Here is a 17,074-nt window from a genome sequence, read left to right as displayed (position 1 = left end):
CCTAAAAACTACCAGTTTCAGTTGATGATGGCTTTAGACGATTTAAACAGAAAACTAACAAAACTGGCCCACTCGTCAGGGCTGATGTGGCTGAAAAGTCAATGCTAGGGGAGACTCGCCATTGCGCCACCCGCGCTGCAGATCGACACCGCCGGACCCGTCCCCCCGTCTCGCCGCCGTCCAGGTCGTCCTCGGCCTCCGGCTCACCACCGACTAGCATCCGGAGCGTGACGGGGCGAAGACCTCCATCCCGTCCTTCCCGCGCGTGATCCCGATCCCGATCCCAGCAGCGGCGCCAGCGGGCGGGTCAGATCCCCCTCATCAGCAGGCCATGCCCGCGAGCTGGGAAGGAGACCGAGTTGGACGGGAGAGAGGCGGACGGCGAGGCCGCGGGCTAGGGGTTGGCGTGGCGGAGGGTGGAGGAGGAGATCTGAAGCAACCCAACGAACAACGGGGCGGTGCCTGGTCGCGGTCGGGCCGGACCTGACGGAGGGTGGAGGACGACCGACAGGCAGCAAGGGCTTGCCACGATGGAGGACGCCTCGGCGGGCAGCAAGGAGCTGTCGGCCATAGTGGAGGCGGCGACGGCGGCGAGCGTGGAGCTGGATGCGGCACACCGGCTCGTGTTCGCGCGGGAGGCACCCCGTGTGCCCGGGAAGAAGGCCTCCCTTCGAGCTGGAGCTCGTGGTCAGCGGCAAGGAGCATCAGCAGCACCACGGCTCTGGCCTCCCTCTCGCCTCCGGCGACGACCGCCGGGGAGCCGGGATGCACAGAAGCTGTTTGCGAAAATGCCAAAAAAAGATAGAGAGAGGAGGAAGAAGAATGACGTGTGGGTCCCACCTGTAATAACGGTCAACTGAACGGTCAACATGTTTAAATCGTTTAAACTTGCTATTATCTGAAAGTGATAGTTTTTAGTCACAAAATTAAGAATTTTTTATAGTTTTCGGCCATTTTTTAAAAAGTGATAGTTCCGTGGACCAAAACCCCTAAAGTGGTAGTTTTTTGTCAAACACTCCTATTTACGCAATATATCCATCATCACAGTATTTACCCAGAGATACTCTATTTACAGAATATATCGGTCTCCATTCACATGACGAACGACGGAATCAGCACCAAATACTCACACAGTATATACAAGACAGGAAAAACTACTCTATTCTTTTTTTTTTTTGACCAGGAATGGCAGGTGCTCTGCCTTTACATTTAGAAGAGGGGAAAACTGTACAAATAGGCTTGGTCCTAGCCTAGGAAAGCAGGAGGAAAGGGAAGAAAGAGTAAGAGAAAAGAAAAACAGGCCACAACAGCCGAGGCATCTGGGCATAACAAAAAGTACAGGAACTACTCCCAGGCCTCAACAAAGAGGCTGAAATCTTCTTTGACGAAGGCACGTATTCCATCTTCTCAAAAGAACATTTTTTAGGGTAAAGATGATACTGAGCGTAAATTAAGGGGGTGGGAGGGGGGATGGAAATATCACTTTGAATCATTGGATCAAGGAAATATTCTGTTTACTTTCTCTGAGACACGTCAAGTAGGGTAGGTAGGGGTGCAGTGACGAACTGTGCAACGCAGCTATTGCTTTTATCCCGTCAGATCAAACCATACATTGTTCTGGGCTACCCAGTCGAGAGTCGACATGCCTAGCACATGCCACTCATGTCCTAGTCGTCTAGTCCACCAGGAAGCACTCCTCGAATATTCGTACTACATATCTATAGGTATGATGAGGTAAAACTATGTGACATCGAATATAGTGATTCGTCTGTTCCCGTGCTTCAATTTTGATCATAAGTCTAACCAACGAGATCAACTGCGACGGGAGCAAAAGTTATACCAGTAAATTTGTATTCAATTTTTTTTCAATTATATAATTTTTTCTCCCGCCGTGGTCGTTCATGTTGGTTAAATTTATGGCCTAAGCTAGACTTCGGAAAACAGGGACGCACTATATTTTAAAATGGAGGGAGTACTACATATCTATAGGTATGATGAGGTGCGACTATGTGACATCGAATAAACGCGTCGACACTCCACAGTGAGCTCGTCCCCGTCTAGCAACGCTGCGGAAGAGAACGACCTCGCCGTGGGGGGCCATCACAAACAATGCAGACGAGCGAGCTCGGCGTCGCCGCCCCTACCACCGGCCGCCCTTGCTTTCGCTCGCTCGCTCTCCCTCATTTGGCTGTCGTCCATCATGCAGCAAAATCATCATTAATATTAATATTGCTTCGTTGTATTAATATTAATATTGACTTTACCGCAGATGATTCGTGCCGGAGAGAAAGTCCTTTGGAGCAAAAGTAATTTGTATCGGTCTGTGTGGACGAAGTGAGTGGTCACTGCAGGTAAAGTAGTACTAGCAAAAGTTTGTTATACAGTGCCGGTGCTGTTCATGCTGTCGTCCCACTTTTAACGCGGCAGCAGGTACTCCAGTAACCACGATCCACCAGAAAACAGAGAGCTAGGGAGTCCTCAGTTCGTCACCATGGATGGTGACCAAGCTGAGATGAACATGACGAGGGCGATGGAGGCCTTGTCCCCCTACCTGGAGAATCCCCGGCGGATAGTCATCCGGAACGAAGCTTTCGTGGTTGCGGCAACCGCGATGCTGTTCCTGCAACTCATACTCGGTCCTTGGCGCCGCCGGTCGGGCCATTGGTTCGTGCAAGGTACTCTCTGGGTAGCTTACACGGCCTCTTTCCCTCTGATCACCTACACCCTTGGTCAGATGGTCACCTCCCCCGTGAAGAACATGTTGTATCCTGTTTGGGCTGTGATCCTCTTCTGGGCAGCTGGGTGCGCCAACGCCTTCATGGCTTATAGTATCGACGACAACAAGCAGTGGAAGCGGAACCTCTTTGAGCTCCTGCAGTATATGGTGTATCTAGCCGTTATAGTCAGGCTGTTTAATGCTGGACATCCTTTTGCTGAGCGAATGGTTTCTACGCAGCCAATCGTTTTTACTCTTTCTTTGCTAACGGGCATGGTGTCTTCGGCCAATCTGTATAGAGTACATGCTGGTTGGATGGTCACAGATTCTACTCCCAGCAAATTAGTAGCCGACTACATGAGGGCTCAGGTTCAGGCCAACACAAGATCTAGAGCTGCTCAACAGGACGAGACTTTCACAATGAGCGGCTGCAAATACCTTGTCCGGCATCCTTTTATGGAACTTGACAACCCACGTGATGAGCATCGTGCCATCACCATTGAGGCAGTCTGGGGCATGCCATTTGATGGGGACAGTCTGCTAGAAAAGCAGCTGAGAGATGTATGCCTCTCGTTTGCTCTGTCTCACCTGCTGCGACGCCGCTACTTTGGATTGGATTGTGCTGAAGCCGGACTACCCAAGACGCTCCTGTTTGCACTTGATGGTTTGTTGCCGGAAGAGGATCAAGTCAACCATTACTCAGGAGCATTTCATGTCATCGAGGTAGAATTGGGCTTCCTCTATGACTCATTGTTCACAAAGTATGCAACACTCTTTCTCTTAGAGCGCACTTTCCTTATGCTGGTTATCTTCAAATTGATTTCCGCATCTGTCTGTGGAGTAGTTTTGATTGCATATCCCCCCACTGTCAAAACACCTGACCCTATAATTGAGGTTGGCACAAGAAGGGTTGATGTTACAGTTACAGTCCTGATAGTGGGAGCTCTCCTTGTATTTGAACTTTTGGAGGCTATTCTCTATCTGACATCGGATTGGGCCACTGTTTCACTCGCTTGCAGCTATACCAGAGGAGATCAAGGCAAACCCATTCCGTCCATCATTCTGTTTCTTAGAAGGTTCAAGTTTGTGAATATTCTGAGCAGGAGGATTAATTTGTTTGGATATTGGCAAAATAAGATGGGCCAATCATTTGTAATTGGAGGAAACCCGTTTGTCCATCGGCTCTATGTGGGCCGCATGAGAGGAGACCTTCTGAGCAGTGCTCTACATCAAGCATACAACCTCATTTGTTCAATGATATTTCCAGTGAAGAACTTCGTGGCGGTTCCTGATTTGGTCAAGACCTATATAGTTTCTTGCTTGCGGATATATGGCACAGATGGTGGTTCCCTTGCTAATGGAAGAGCGTCACTGCAGCGTAATGGTGTACTTGGAGATTTCTCCTCTACACTGGAAAAGGATAGCCAGATAAAAGTGATGCTTATTTGGCACATCGCAACTGAGTACTGCAATATTGCGATTTTCAATGGGGCAGAGGAGGGGCTTCATCAGAGTGGTGCACAGCAAGTGGCCACCACTTTATCCAAATATTGTGCCTATTTAATGTACTTCCTTCCAGAACTGCTTGCCGAGAACTCTACAGACACACTATTCATCGTGCATGAAGTGCTGGAGCAAGTAGAGGATGAGTTGGGTGGTGACAAACCGACTAAGGGTAGATTGCTGAGGATCATCCAGGATTCTGAAAGCAGCAGGAGAAACCAGGATCAAACTGTTGTCAATGATTTCGACGGCCCTGACAACCATGCTACCATAATCCACATTCCTCCAGTTAGCAGCAACACATATAACATCGTCCATGAGTCCAGCGGTGGCAGCGATACAAGTAATATCATCCACGACTCTGACGACAGCGACAATAACGACCACACTACCAACGCCCAAGACTCAACCACCAACAACAATGAAGATAGCATTCTCATCAGAGGATTGAAGCTAGGGAGGGATCTGGAGGCGAAAGATGTTGACCTCCGCTGGAAGGTGATGGCAGAATTCTGGGCTGAGACCATCATCTACATCACGCCATCGGACAAAGCCGCGGAGCACATGGAACGCCTTGCGCAAGGAGGGGAATTCCTTACTCATGTCTGGGCTCTCCTCAATCACGCAGGCATCCTCAATCGTGACCACATGTTCCCAATACCAGAACAGATACCAACCCCAGACCAGATGCCAACCCCCGACCAGATGCCAACCCCAGAAGATCGTGTGTAGTATTGACACTGTGCGTGCTTCCTGTATTTCTCCTTTTTGTTCTGTTTTCTTCCTCTTCAGCTCAGTTCTCATTGTTGCTTTATGACTCTGTTTCTTGTCTGAAATCGTTATGTAAGGGTATCCAATGTATCAACTGCAATCAGAGTGTGTTTGTATTGTACTCCTTTAGGGCTTCATTGTTGTTTCTTCATGCTGTTTTCTGTGTTACAATGGCTGGTCCTGTTTTCCTTGGCTGTTCATTCTTCCACTCTTCAGCTAATAGACTGGATCTTCGCCATCATGTGAGGCAACAAAACAGAGTTTTGTTACTACGGCTGTTCTCGTTACATGTTTAAAGAATATAGTTCTTGCGTTGATATTTCCATGTTTGATTTTTCACCATCTTAGAAGGTCTGTTCTGTTAGAGACGGAGGATCTGTTTGGTGATTCTGAAGGTGATAGCAAATTACTGATTCCCATGCTTTAAAGATTTCTATATTTATGTTTGGTTACCTCGTCTAGTCTTCCGTAGGTAGTTTCTCAAAACTCATGTGCTACAGAACTACTCTCTCCGTTCGGAATTACTTGTCTCGAAAATGCATGTATCTAGAATTAAAATACGTCTAGATACATCCATTTCTGCGACAAGTAATTCCGAACGGAGGAAGTAGGTACCTTGCTCACCTACTGAATAATTATTCGATTCACTTCATGTCTTTTGTGATACACTATGCAGATCATGTTCTTATACTCTGACTTGACAGGTACTGATATTTGGGCGGAACCCCTACCGAGGCCCCCGCGTCGCTCCCGCAGGGGCGACTCGGGCGGCGTAACCCTAGCCCGCCGCCGGCCCTCTTCCCTACCTCTCCTCTCCCTCGTCGCCACCGGAGGTGGCCGCCGGCTCGCCGCTCGGCCGCCGGTGAAGGTGGCGGTGAGGATCTGGCCGCCCCGTTCTTCCTCGAGGGGCTTTGGATCCGTGGCAGCGGCCTCGGCTGGTGGATCGACGCCTGGTCTGCGGTGACCGGTGCTCGTTGGTGCTGGCCGTTCTTCCTCGGCCGCGGGGGCGGCGAGGCGGCGGCAGGTGGCGGCTATGGTGCGGGCGTCTCGGCGGCGCCCGATCCGGATCTGAAGGCCTCCGTCTACTTCAACCAGGGCTGCCTTCGATGGTCCTGCTTTGGGCGGCCTTTGTCGCCGGAGTTGTACCTGTTTGGCGGCTGGAGGTGGGAGGTGGCTCCGGAGAAATCCGAGGCCAGCAGTGCTGGCCACGACGGCGGCGACGCTCGAGGGCGCCATACCCTTCTTGTAGGCGCCGTCCAGGTTGCCTCCTTCCCCTCTTCCTTCCACCCAGCTCGTATGCCGGGCGAAAGCCCAAATCCTTGCCGGATCGAGCGACAGCGGCGCTTCGGGCATCGTCACCCTCTTGGGGGTGTCGTCCGTGGTGAGCTTGGGGTGGATGTGATGCTTTGGTTGCTTGGCGGCGGTTGGTGGTGTGGTCGGAGTTCGTCTGGTCGCGGTGCGTTGGCGCTCTGCCGCCTATGTGCTCAGCCTCTGAGTCCTTCTTCCACGGTGCTTGGTCTTCAGCAGCCCTGCCGGACTCGGCGAAGCGGTGCTTCATCCTACTCATTGATGGCGACGTATCTCGGCGGCGTGGGGCAGTGGAGATTCGGCGTCCGATGTGTGGCGATGGACTCGCGCAGGAGGACGAAGATGTCTGGTGTCATGGTGACGTCGATGGCTGAGTGGCCAGATAAGGTAGAAGCCTCAATATTTGCTCTGAAGACAGACATGTGGAAGATGGCAGCGACGACACACGAGTGCATTAGACCGGTTTGTACCTCAGACCCGGTATATGGCTCGGCTGGGGTTTCCGGCTTTTGATGTTAGGCTTAGGTGAGTGGTCTGGGTAGTGGCTCAGCTAGCACCCCTTCATTATTTTGATGTTAGGCTTAGATGAGTGGTCTGGGTAGTGGCCCAGCTAGCACGCCTTCATCATTTGGATAGGAGTAGCGGCAAATGTTGCCAAGACGGCGGATTCAGGCATATTGTTGTAATACTTTGTAAGATCCTCGAGAATAATCAATAAAGTGGCTGCATGCATCTACCAGATGCAGAAGCCGGGGGTCACCCTCCTTTTCTAAAAAAAAAGGGTACTGATATTTGAACCGCAGATATGTAGAAAAAAGACTTCATGATGGTCTTCTCTTGGGTCATATTATTCTGAATGATGCGAAACTGGAGCACAATACATCTAGTTCAAACCAGGCTGGCTATTTTGAACCCGTGTGCAGGTGTGCCATGTTTGAATTCTTTGGAAAATGGAAGAAGACTGAAACATGACCCTGAAGAAGACATTCACATTTGCTGAAACATTGCAAGTCTATAGTGCAAAAAAAAAAAAAAACTTGTGTGGGGTACCGGCCATTTTTCGTAGATTACTGGCATGCCAAAGGCATGCCATCCCGTTCTACTGCCGGCCATTTTTCGTGAGCAAAGTGAAAAGAGCAGAACTCAATTAGTTACAGTATTTAGTTTGCAATCAGTCACATCCAAACAGAGAACGCCTCAAGAGTCCAAACAAAAAGGTGCACAAATATTTTCTCCACAGTCAACCTCTGCTTCCATTGCTTCAGTCTGATGTTTGTATCGACTAGACAACTTCCGGAAGCAAAGTTCCCAAAAAGGGCAGGTAAAAAATCAGCATATAGTAGGTACACAATTACTTGGTAAACTGAAAAAAAAAACATGCAGCCAGATTGCAGTACACACATAATTTAGCTACATCGCGCCTCACAGAGTCATTGCTCTAGCTGCTGCAAGCCTGCCAACATTATGAGACTACTAGCATTCCTTGACCATATCCGTCAACAGATAATTATCTCCATGGATGAAGATGATCCATGTGTGAGTTGCTCCTTAATCCGATGCCTGCTAGCTTTTTCCGCCTTGGATCTTTCAAGGTTGGTGGCATCGCAGTATGTGCATGGGTTTTCACCATACAACTGAATTAGCCAAAGCCCCACAGCTCGTTCCATGACAAGCCTTATATAGTTTGTCACCTTGTCTTCATTCTCACACCCCAAGATATGCAGCCCCTTCAAGTTCAGGTGCTTCAAATACTTGGATGGCTCCCACACCACGTTGGTCTTCTCGGCACTGTACTTGGGCGTCTTGATGCATGAATGTCGAGATAACTTCAAGCAATGATATAGAAAGTAAATAACACATGTTAATTAAATTTGCCACCAGCCCATGAAGGACAAGGTGAGAACAAATGAATGTAAATTTATGCCCCGATAAAGTCTTCCAGGAATTTGCATGAACTAAATCCTAGGCAAATAGCGACACATGAATATGCTTCCGGGGATCCATTGTAATTTAACCAAGATACTTTGTAATAAAGAATTTTCATCAAGAGGGCAGTGTGCATTACTCGATGCAGAGGCCAGGGACTTCCTCCTTTTTGAAAAAACATAGGACAAATTTTGGGAGAACTCTAGCATGAGATACGATCATACAATCCAGTACGGTTTTTTTGCCTTGCATTGACACAGTCTCACCGCAAAATTACAACGCGGCTTGTATGCATTACATCTAGTATTTATGATAAGTTGGTGAGTGGTTGGAAATCAGATCAACTTTTTAGTACATTTTTAATGCTGAATATCCAAAAAACATATCACCGTCAAAATGTAGAATGAGTAATGTACATGCTAAGATGTGGACTAAATTAGAAAGAAGGTTAAGTAACACTTACTGCCATATCATGTAGGGCAGGTGCAGCTTCAAGGATAAAAAGTGTCCAGCTCAGATCACACTCACTGAAGATACTCGAAAGAAACACAGAAGTCAGGTTTCTGAATATAGGAGTGAGCTGGTTCTGGCTGAATCCAAATCGGAAGCAAGAATATACATGCACAGCTGAAATTGTTAGAAGAAGAACATATGGTATGTAGATGTAGAAGATATATATTTAAGTGGTGTGCGAAAATTAAGTTTACCATTTGGTACCCAAAACCGAGAGTCAGCGTCGACAGGTTCCTGGCACTGCTTGATAGGCACTCGCTCAGCGTGAATGGCTCTTGCCATGCATTGGCTTTAGAATAGAGAATTACAACGCGAAGCTCAGGAACGTGGCCAAAGCACACAGGAGGGTTCTCCAAGTACCAACATTTGCACTCCACTTGCCTAAGCTTCGGGACAGAGACAAGCTCGATCCGTGTGCACAAAAGGCCGACGAACTCGAGCTCCTGGAGCTCAGAGCACGGCACATCGATCTTGAGCGTGGAGTGCAGATCAAGCAGTCTGCAGAATCTCAAGCTGAGGTGCCTGAGCCTACCGCAAGTGCTAATGAGGTCAGTGATGTCGGAATGTCTAAAAGCATGATATTCGAGCGTAAGCCTTGTGAGCCACGAGAAGGCAACTGGGTAGGCGCGAAAGAAGGCCATGAACTCCTGCCCAATCTCAATGTCGCTGCCCAGCGGGTCGGTGAGCGGCAGGAATATGCAAAACTCAAGGCATTCGGTGTTGCCCAAGCCCACGATGTCCTCGACGAGGCGGCCTATGGAGCTCAACGAGGGGAAGACGTGTAGATGCTGAGGAAGAGGACCTTGAGGTACCACTGTCACACACGCCCTCGGCGGGAGGAACCCGGGTCAGCAAGGCCCGCACCGCGCCCGTGAACGCGTCCATGACCTCGAGCGGCGTGGCGCCGCAGAAGTGACCGGCGTCGAGGTGCACGCGCGAGAGGTGGCTGGGGAGGTGCCGTCAACGTGTGGAGAGCGCGCCGGCGCGGACCGCCTTGCGCAGGTCGAGGCGCTCGAGGATGTCGAGGAGGAGGTGGTCGGGGAGCACGCTGACCCCGTCCTTGCCGCCGTTGCGCTTGTGCACCGGCGACGATAGATTCCATATTTATTCCGCTTGTTTCGTTTAGATTGTATGCTGATTAAAGCACGTAATTATCAACCTGAGGATAGATTTTCATTTTGCTTTCCTTTCTTTTATAATCTGGAGAGTTAGGTTCGTTATTACGTATGGTTAGCGCATCGATCAACTTAAGGCTAGAAGAGTTTGGCTATACGACAAAAAGAGTTTCCTCCGCTTTGTATTACAAAGCAACCATCCAAAACAACCAACGATAGATGCTGGGGCGGAAACTGCAAGCGGTCATGCCACATGGCTCCTATTTGCCAGATGCCTTCTGCCGAGCACTCAGCTTACTGTGCAAAAGCCGAGTGCCTTTATGTTTGCTGAGTGTCTTATAGGCGGGGCTCGGTGGAGTTAACCATGTGTCGTGTCCTAGTGTGTGCCGAGACCTGTGCTCGGCTTAGATTTCTTTTATCGTGATCCCGTGTTTTCGTACTCGGCAAAGACAAAAAAAAAATTTAGTAAAGGCGATTTTTTCAGTAGTGCTAGACGGCAAAAAAAAAATTTATTAAAAAAATATGAACCAACAATCCAGGTGCAGAGGCCGTAGATGGTTGAAGGCATAGGCAAAATCTTTGGCAGCGATTTCATCATCAACAGTACAAGAATCGATGACGAACGAACGGATTTTACAAGACAAACATACTCTGTTTACATAGTATATCCATCATCACAGCATTTACCAAAAATACTCTATTTACACAATATATCGTTCTCCATTTACCTGACGAACGAACGAATCAGCACCAGACACTCTATTTACACAGTATATACAAGACAGAAAAAACTACTCTATTCCATCTTCTCAAAAAGAGCGTTTTTAGGATAAAAATGATACTGACCGTAAACCGGATCCTCTAACATTAAGAACGAATGTCACGGTGTTACAGTGTTAGACTAATGTAAAACAAAGAAGGAAAGTTAGGGACCGTTAGTAGATAGTTACTAGGTTGTTTACTACTGGTATTACTGTAGATATAAATAATTTAAATTTTATTTTATTTCACCATCAATTTATTTGTATGTAATTATTATAAATGTACATCGTAGATCATCAATTTGCAAATTAATTTAAGTCATGTGAATTGAAAGAAGGAAAGTTAGGGTACTTTCTCTAAGACACGTCAAGTAGGTAGGGGTGCAGTGACGAACTGTGCAACGCAGCTACTGCTTTTATCCCGTCAGATCAAACCATACATTGTTCTGGGCTACTCAGTCCAGAGTCGACATGCCTAGCACAGGCCACTCATGTCGTCTAGTCCACCAGGAAGCACATCTCCAATATTCGTACTACATATCTATATATATGATGAGGTATCACTATGTGACATCGAATATAGTGTTTCCTCTATTCGCATGCTTCTACTTTGACTATAAATTTAACTAACGAGACCAATTGTGCCGGGAAAGTTATATTAATGAATTCGTGTTTAAAAGAAGTTTTTAATTATATAATTTTTTCTCCCGTTATAGTCGGTCTTGTTGTTAAATTTATGGTCAAAATTAGACTTCAAAATGCGCGGGCGTACTATATTTTAGAATGGAGGTTGTACTACATATCTATAATATAATGAGGTACGACCATATGACATCGAAGAGCTCGTCCCCGTCTAGCAGCACTGTGAAAGAGAACGACCTCGCCGTAGGGGACCATCACAAACAATGCATACGAGCGAGACGGCGTCGCCGCCGCTACCACGGCCCTTGCTTTCGCTCGCTCGCTCTTCCTCATTTGGCTGTCGTCCATCATGCAGCAAAACCATCATTATATTAATATTGCTTCGTTGTATTAATATATTAATATTGGCATGACCGCATTGAAATTAAAGCAACTCCAACGAATGCCGACTCAAACGAACGCGCGTTTTGTCCGTTTTTTATCCGTTTGGATCAGTTACTTGCCAACGCGTGTGACCCATTTCATATCCACATATAAATTTTAAAAGGTCCGCGATCATAGATCATGCCAGTTGCTATGCCATCGCCCAAAGTTCATGCCATCGCCTTACCGGCGGCCGGCATACATTGCCAGCCTCCAAAAAAGCCACCACATAGTTCATACCGGCACATTTGTCAGTGGCCGGCGCAAATGCCAGCACACAAAAAGGGGCGGAAATTCGACCACGCCATCTCGGCCGTGGTCATGCCAACACATTTGCCGGCATAAAAAAAGATGACACTCTCCGCCATAGATCACTCGTGGTCGAATTTGAGCATGTCGGCCTACATATTCTCTAACCATGGCCTCTTCCTTGGCGACACGGTGTTCAGGTCCACCTTCATGATCTCAACCCCCGTCATCATGCTACCGAGCGCCACTTCTTTTGCCTTGCTCTTGGCATTGTCAGTCTTGATCTCGAGCATCTTGGCTTACTTCTCCGCTTCCATCGCAAGCATCTTGGCTTGCTTCTCCACCTCAAGGTCAAGCCTCCTCCTTTGGATCTCCATGAAGGCGTTCATTTGCTCTTTGTTGTCTTGCCGACTTCTCCTCCTTTGTGTTCTTCTTACTCATCATGCCCTCCACGGTTGCAAGCAAAGCAATCGACGCCTCATCGCGCTTGTCCTCCTTCTTGGAGTTGGTCTTCCCTCGCAGTCGTGGCTTTTCGCCATCCCCAAACTCCTCCACGGCTTCCTTCCCCCCACGCGCCATGAGGGCGGTATATTGCGCCTTGAACTTCCCCTATCCCTTGATGACCATCCAACAATGGGAGAGGTGGAAGGGTTTGCCGTCATGTTGGACCTTGAATGCCTTCAAAGCTTGAAATGCCTACAAATGAATGCATGCAAGCATATGGGCAAATGGACATGCAAGCATAAATGAAAACGAAAACCGATACGAAGAGGGGCACATGTATACCGTATCTTGCATGCCAATGCCGCTTACGAGGGGTGCCCTGATGGTCTTAAGTGTTGGGGAACATAGTAATTTCAAAAAATTTCCTACGCACACGCAAGATCATGGTGATGCATAGCAATGAGAGGGGAGAGTGTTGTCTACGTAACCTCGTAGACCGAAAGCGGAAGCATTATCACAACGCCGTTGATGTAGTCGTACGTCTTCACGATCCGACCGATCAAGTTCCGAACGTACGACACCTCCGAGTTCAGCACACGTTCAGCCCGATGACGTCCCTCGAACTCCGATCCAGCCGAGTGTTGAGGCAGAGTTTCGTCAGCACGACGGCGTGGTGACGATGTTGATGTTCTACCGACGCAGGGCTTCGTCTAAGCACCGCTACAGTATTATCGAGGTGGACTATGGTGGAGGGGGGCACCGCACACGGCTAAGAGATCAATGATCAATTGTTGTGTCTATGGGGTGCCCCCTGCCCCCGTATATAAAGGAGCAAGGGGGAGGAGGTGCGGCCAGGCTTGGGGCGCGCCAGGAGGAGTCATACTCCTACCGGGAGTAGGACTCCCCCCTTTTCCATGTTGGACTAGGAGAGAGGGGGGAAAGAGGAGAGAGGGGAAAGGAAAGGGGGGGCGCCGCCCCCCTCCTTGTCCAATTCGGACTTGGGGGGGAGGGGCGCGCGGCTGCCCCTTGGCCTCCTCTCCTCTTCCTCCACTAGGCCCATTAAGTTACCGGGGGGTTCCGGTAACCTCCCGGTACCCCGATAAAATCCTGATTTCACCCGGAACACTTCCAATGTCCAAACATAGGCTTTCAATATATCAATCTTCATGTCTCGACCATTTCGAGACTCCTCGTCATGTCCGTGATCACATCCGGGACTCCGAACAACCTTCGGTACATCAAAACATATAAACTCATAATGAAACTGTCATCGTAACGTTAAGCGTGCGGACCCTACGGGTTCGAGAACTATGCAGACATGACCGAGACACGTCTCCGGTCAATGATCAATAGAGGAACCTGGATGCTCATATTGGCTCCTATATATTCTACGAAGATCTTTATCGGCCAGACCGCATAACAACATACGTTGTTCCCTTTGTCATCGGTATGTTACTTGCCCGAGATTCGATTGTCGGTATCTCAATACCTAGTTCAATCTCGTTACCGGCAAGTCTCTTTACTCGTTCTGTAATACATCATCCCGCAACTAACTCATTAGTTGCAATGCTTGCAAGGCTTGAGTGATGTGCATGACCGAGAGGGCCCAGAGATACCTCTCCGACAATCAAAGTAACAAATCCTAATCTCGAAATACGCCAACCCGACATGTACCTTCAGAGACACTTGTAGAGCACATTTATAATCACCCAGTTACGTTGTGACGTTTGGTAGCACACAAAGTGTTCCTTCGGTAAACGGGAGTTGCATAATCTCATAGTCATAGGAACATGTATAAGTCATGAAGAAAACAATAGCAACATACTAAACGATCGTGTGCTAAGCTAACGGAATGGGTCATGTCAATCACATCATTCTCCTAATGATGTGATCCCGTTTAATCAAATGACAACTCATGTCTATGGTTAGGAAACATAACCATCTTTGATTAACGAGCTAGTCAAGTAGAGGCATACCAGTGATACTCTGTTTGTCTATATATTCACACATGTATTATGTTTCCGGTTAATACAATTCTAGCATAAATAATAAACATTTATCATGATATAAGGAAATAAATAATAACTTTATTATTGCCTCTAGGGCATATTTCCTTCAGTCTCCCACTTGCACTAGAGTCAATAATCTAGATTACACAGTAATGATCCTAACACCCATGGAGCTTTGGTGTTGATCATGTTTTGCTCGTGGAAGAGGCTTAGTCAATGGGCCTGCAACATTCAGATCCGTATGTATCTTGAAAATTTCTATGTCTCCCACCTGGACCAGATCCCGGATGGAATTGAAGCGTCTCTTGATGTGCTTGGTTCTCTTGTGAAATCTGGATTCCTTCGCCAAGGCAATTGCACCGGTATTGTCACAAAAGATTTTCATTGGACCCGATGCACTAGGTATGACACCTAGATCGGATATGAACTCCTTCATCCAGACTCCTTCATTTGCTGCTTTCAAAGCAGCTATGTACTCCGCTTCACATGTAGATCCCGCCACGACGCTTTGTTTAGAACTACACTAGCTGACAGCTCCACCGTTCAATGTAAACACGTATCCGGTTTGCGATTTAGAATCGTCCGGATCAGTGTCAAAGCTTGCATAAACGTAACCATTTACGATGAGCTCTTTGTCACCTCCATATACGAGAAACATATTCTTAGTCCTTTTCAGGTACTTCAGGATGTTCTTGACCGTTGTCCAGTGATCCACTCCTGGATTACTTTGGTACCTCCCAGCTAGACTTATAGCAAGGCACACATCAGGTCTGGTACACAGCATTGGATACATGATAGAGCATATGGCTGAAGCATAGGGAACATCTTTCATTTTCTCTCTATCTTCTGCAGTGGTCGGGCATTGAGTCTTACTCAACTTCACACCTTGTAACACAGGCAAGAACCCTTTCTTTGCTTGATCCATTTTGAACTTTTTCAAAACTTTGTCAAGGTATATGCTTTGTGAAAATCCAATTAAGCGTCTTGATCTATCTCTATAGATCTTAATGCCTAATATGTAAGCAGCTTCACCGAGGTCTTTCATTGAAAAACTCTTATTCAAGTATCCTTTTATGCTATCCAGAAATTCTATATCATTTCCGATCAGCAATATGTCATCCACATATAATATCATAAATGCTATAGAGCTCCCATTCACTTTCTTGTAAATACAGGCTTCTCCAAAAGTCTGTACAAAACCAAATGCTTTGATCACACTATCAAAACATTTATTCCAACTCTGAGAGGCTTGCACCAGTCCATAAATGGAGCGCTGGAGCTTGCACACTTTGTTAGCTCCCTTTGGATCGACAAAACCTAGTGGTTGCATCATATACAACTCTTCTTCCAGAAATCCATTCAGGAATGCAGTTTTGACATCCATCTGCCAAATTTCATAATCATAAAATGCGGCACTTGCTAACATGATTCGGACAGACTTAAGCATCGCTACGGGTGAGAAGGTCTCATCGTAGTCAATCCCTTGAACTTGTCGAAACCTTTCGCAACAAGTCGAGCTTTGTAGACAGTAACATTACCGTCAGTGTCAGTCTTCTTCTTGAAGATCCATTTATTCTCAATTGCTTGCCGATCATCGGGCAAGTCAACCAAAGTCCACACTTTGTTCTCATACATGGATCCCATCTCAGATTTCATGGTTTCTAGCCATTTTGCGGAATCTGGGCTCACCATCGCTTCTTCATAGTTCGTAGGTTCATCATGATCTAGTAGCATGACTTCCAGAATAGGATTACCGTACCACTCTGGTGCGGATCTTACTCTGGTTGATCTACGAGGTTCAGTAGTAACTTTATTTGAAGTTTCATGATCATCATCATTAGCTTCCTCACTAATTGGTGTAGGTGTCACAGAAACCGGTTTTTGTGATGTACTACTTTCCAATAAGGGAGCAGGTACAGTTGCCTCATCAAGTTCTACTTTCCTCCCACTCCCTTCTTTCGAGAGAAACTCCTTCTCTAGAAAGGATCTATTCATAGCAACGAATGTCTTGCCTTCGGATCTGTGATAGAAGGTGTACCCAATAGTCTCCTTTGGGTATCCTATGAAGACACATTTCTCCAATTTGGGTTCGAGCTTACCAGGTTGAAGCTTTTTCACGTAAGCATCGCAGCCCCAAACTTTCAGAAATGACAACTTTGGTTTCTTGCCAAACCATAGTTCATAAGGCGTCGTCTCAACAGATTTCGATGGTGCCCTATTTAACGTGAATGTGGCCGTATCTAAAGCATAACCCCAAAACGTTAGTGGTAAATTTGTAAGAGACATCATAGATCGCACCATATCTAGTAAAGTACGATTAAGACGTTCGGACACACCATTACGCTGTGGTGTTCCGGGTGGCGTGAGTTGTGAAACTATTCCGCATTGTTTCAAATGTAGACCAGACTCATAACTCAAATATTCTCCTCCATGATCAGATCGCAGAAACTTTATTTTCTTATTATGATGATTTTCAACTTCACTCTAAAATTCTTTGAACTTTTCAAATGTTTCAGACTTATGCTTCATTAAGTAGATATACTCATGTCTGCTTAAATCATCTGTGAAGGTGAGGAAATAACGATATCCGCCATGAGCCTCAACATTCATCGGACCACATACATCTGTATGTATGATTTTCAACAAATCTGTTGCTCTCTCCATAGTACCGAAGAACGACGTTTTAGTCATCTT

At 47.1% G+C, this 17,074-nt stretch overlaps 1 protein-coding gene and 1 pseudogene across 1 annotated transcript; one reads left to right on the top strand and one right to left on the bottom strand.

Annotated features, from left to right (window-relative positions):
* The first annotated feature begins 2,442 nt into the window (after positions 1–2,442).
* LOC125540418 (uncharacterized) lies at positions 2,443–5,139 on the top strand. The gene has a single exon (XM_087545442.1). It carries the CDS (start codon positions 2,492–2,494, stop codon positions 4,949–4,951), a length of 2,460 nt encoding a protein of 819 aa, XP_087401568.1. The 5' UTR covers positions 2,443–2,491; the 3' UTR covers positions 4,952–5,139.
* A 2,655-nt stretch (positions 5,140–7,794) lies between these two features.
* Positions 7,795–12,220, bottom strand: LOC125538484 (uncharacterized; annotated as a pseudogene).
* Positions 12,221–17,074: the final 4,854 nt, after the last annotated feature.

This window comes from Triticum urartu, chromosome 2A (genome assembly GCF_056163025.1).
Source record: "Triticum urartu cultivar PI428250 chromosome 2A, HENAU_Tu73, whole genome shotgun sequence".
Taxonomy (NCBI): Eukaryota; Viridiplantae; Streptophyta; class Magnoliopsida; order Poales; family Poaceae; genus Triticum; species Triticum urartu.
This window is presented reverse-complemented; position numbering and strand designations above follow the sequence as displayed.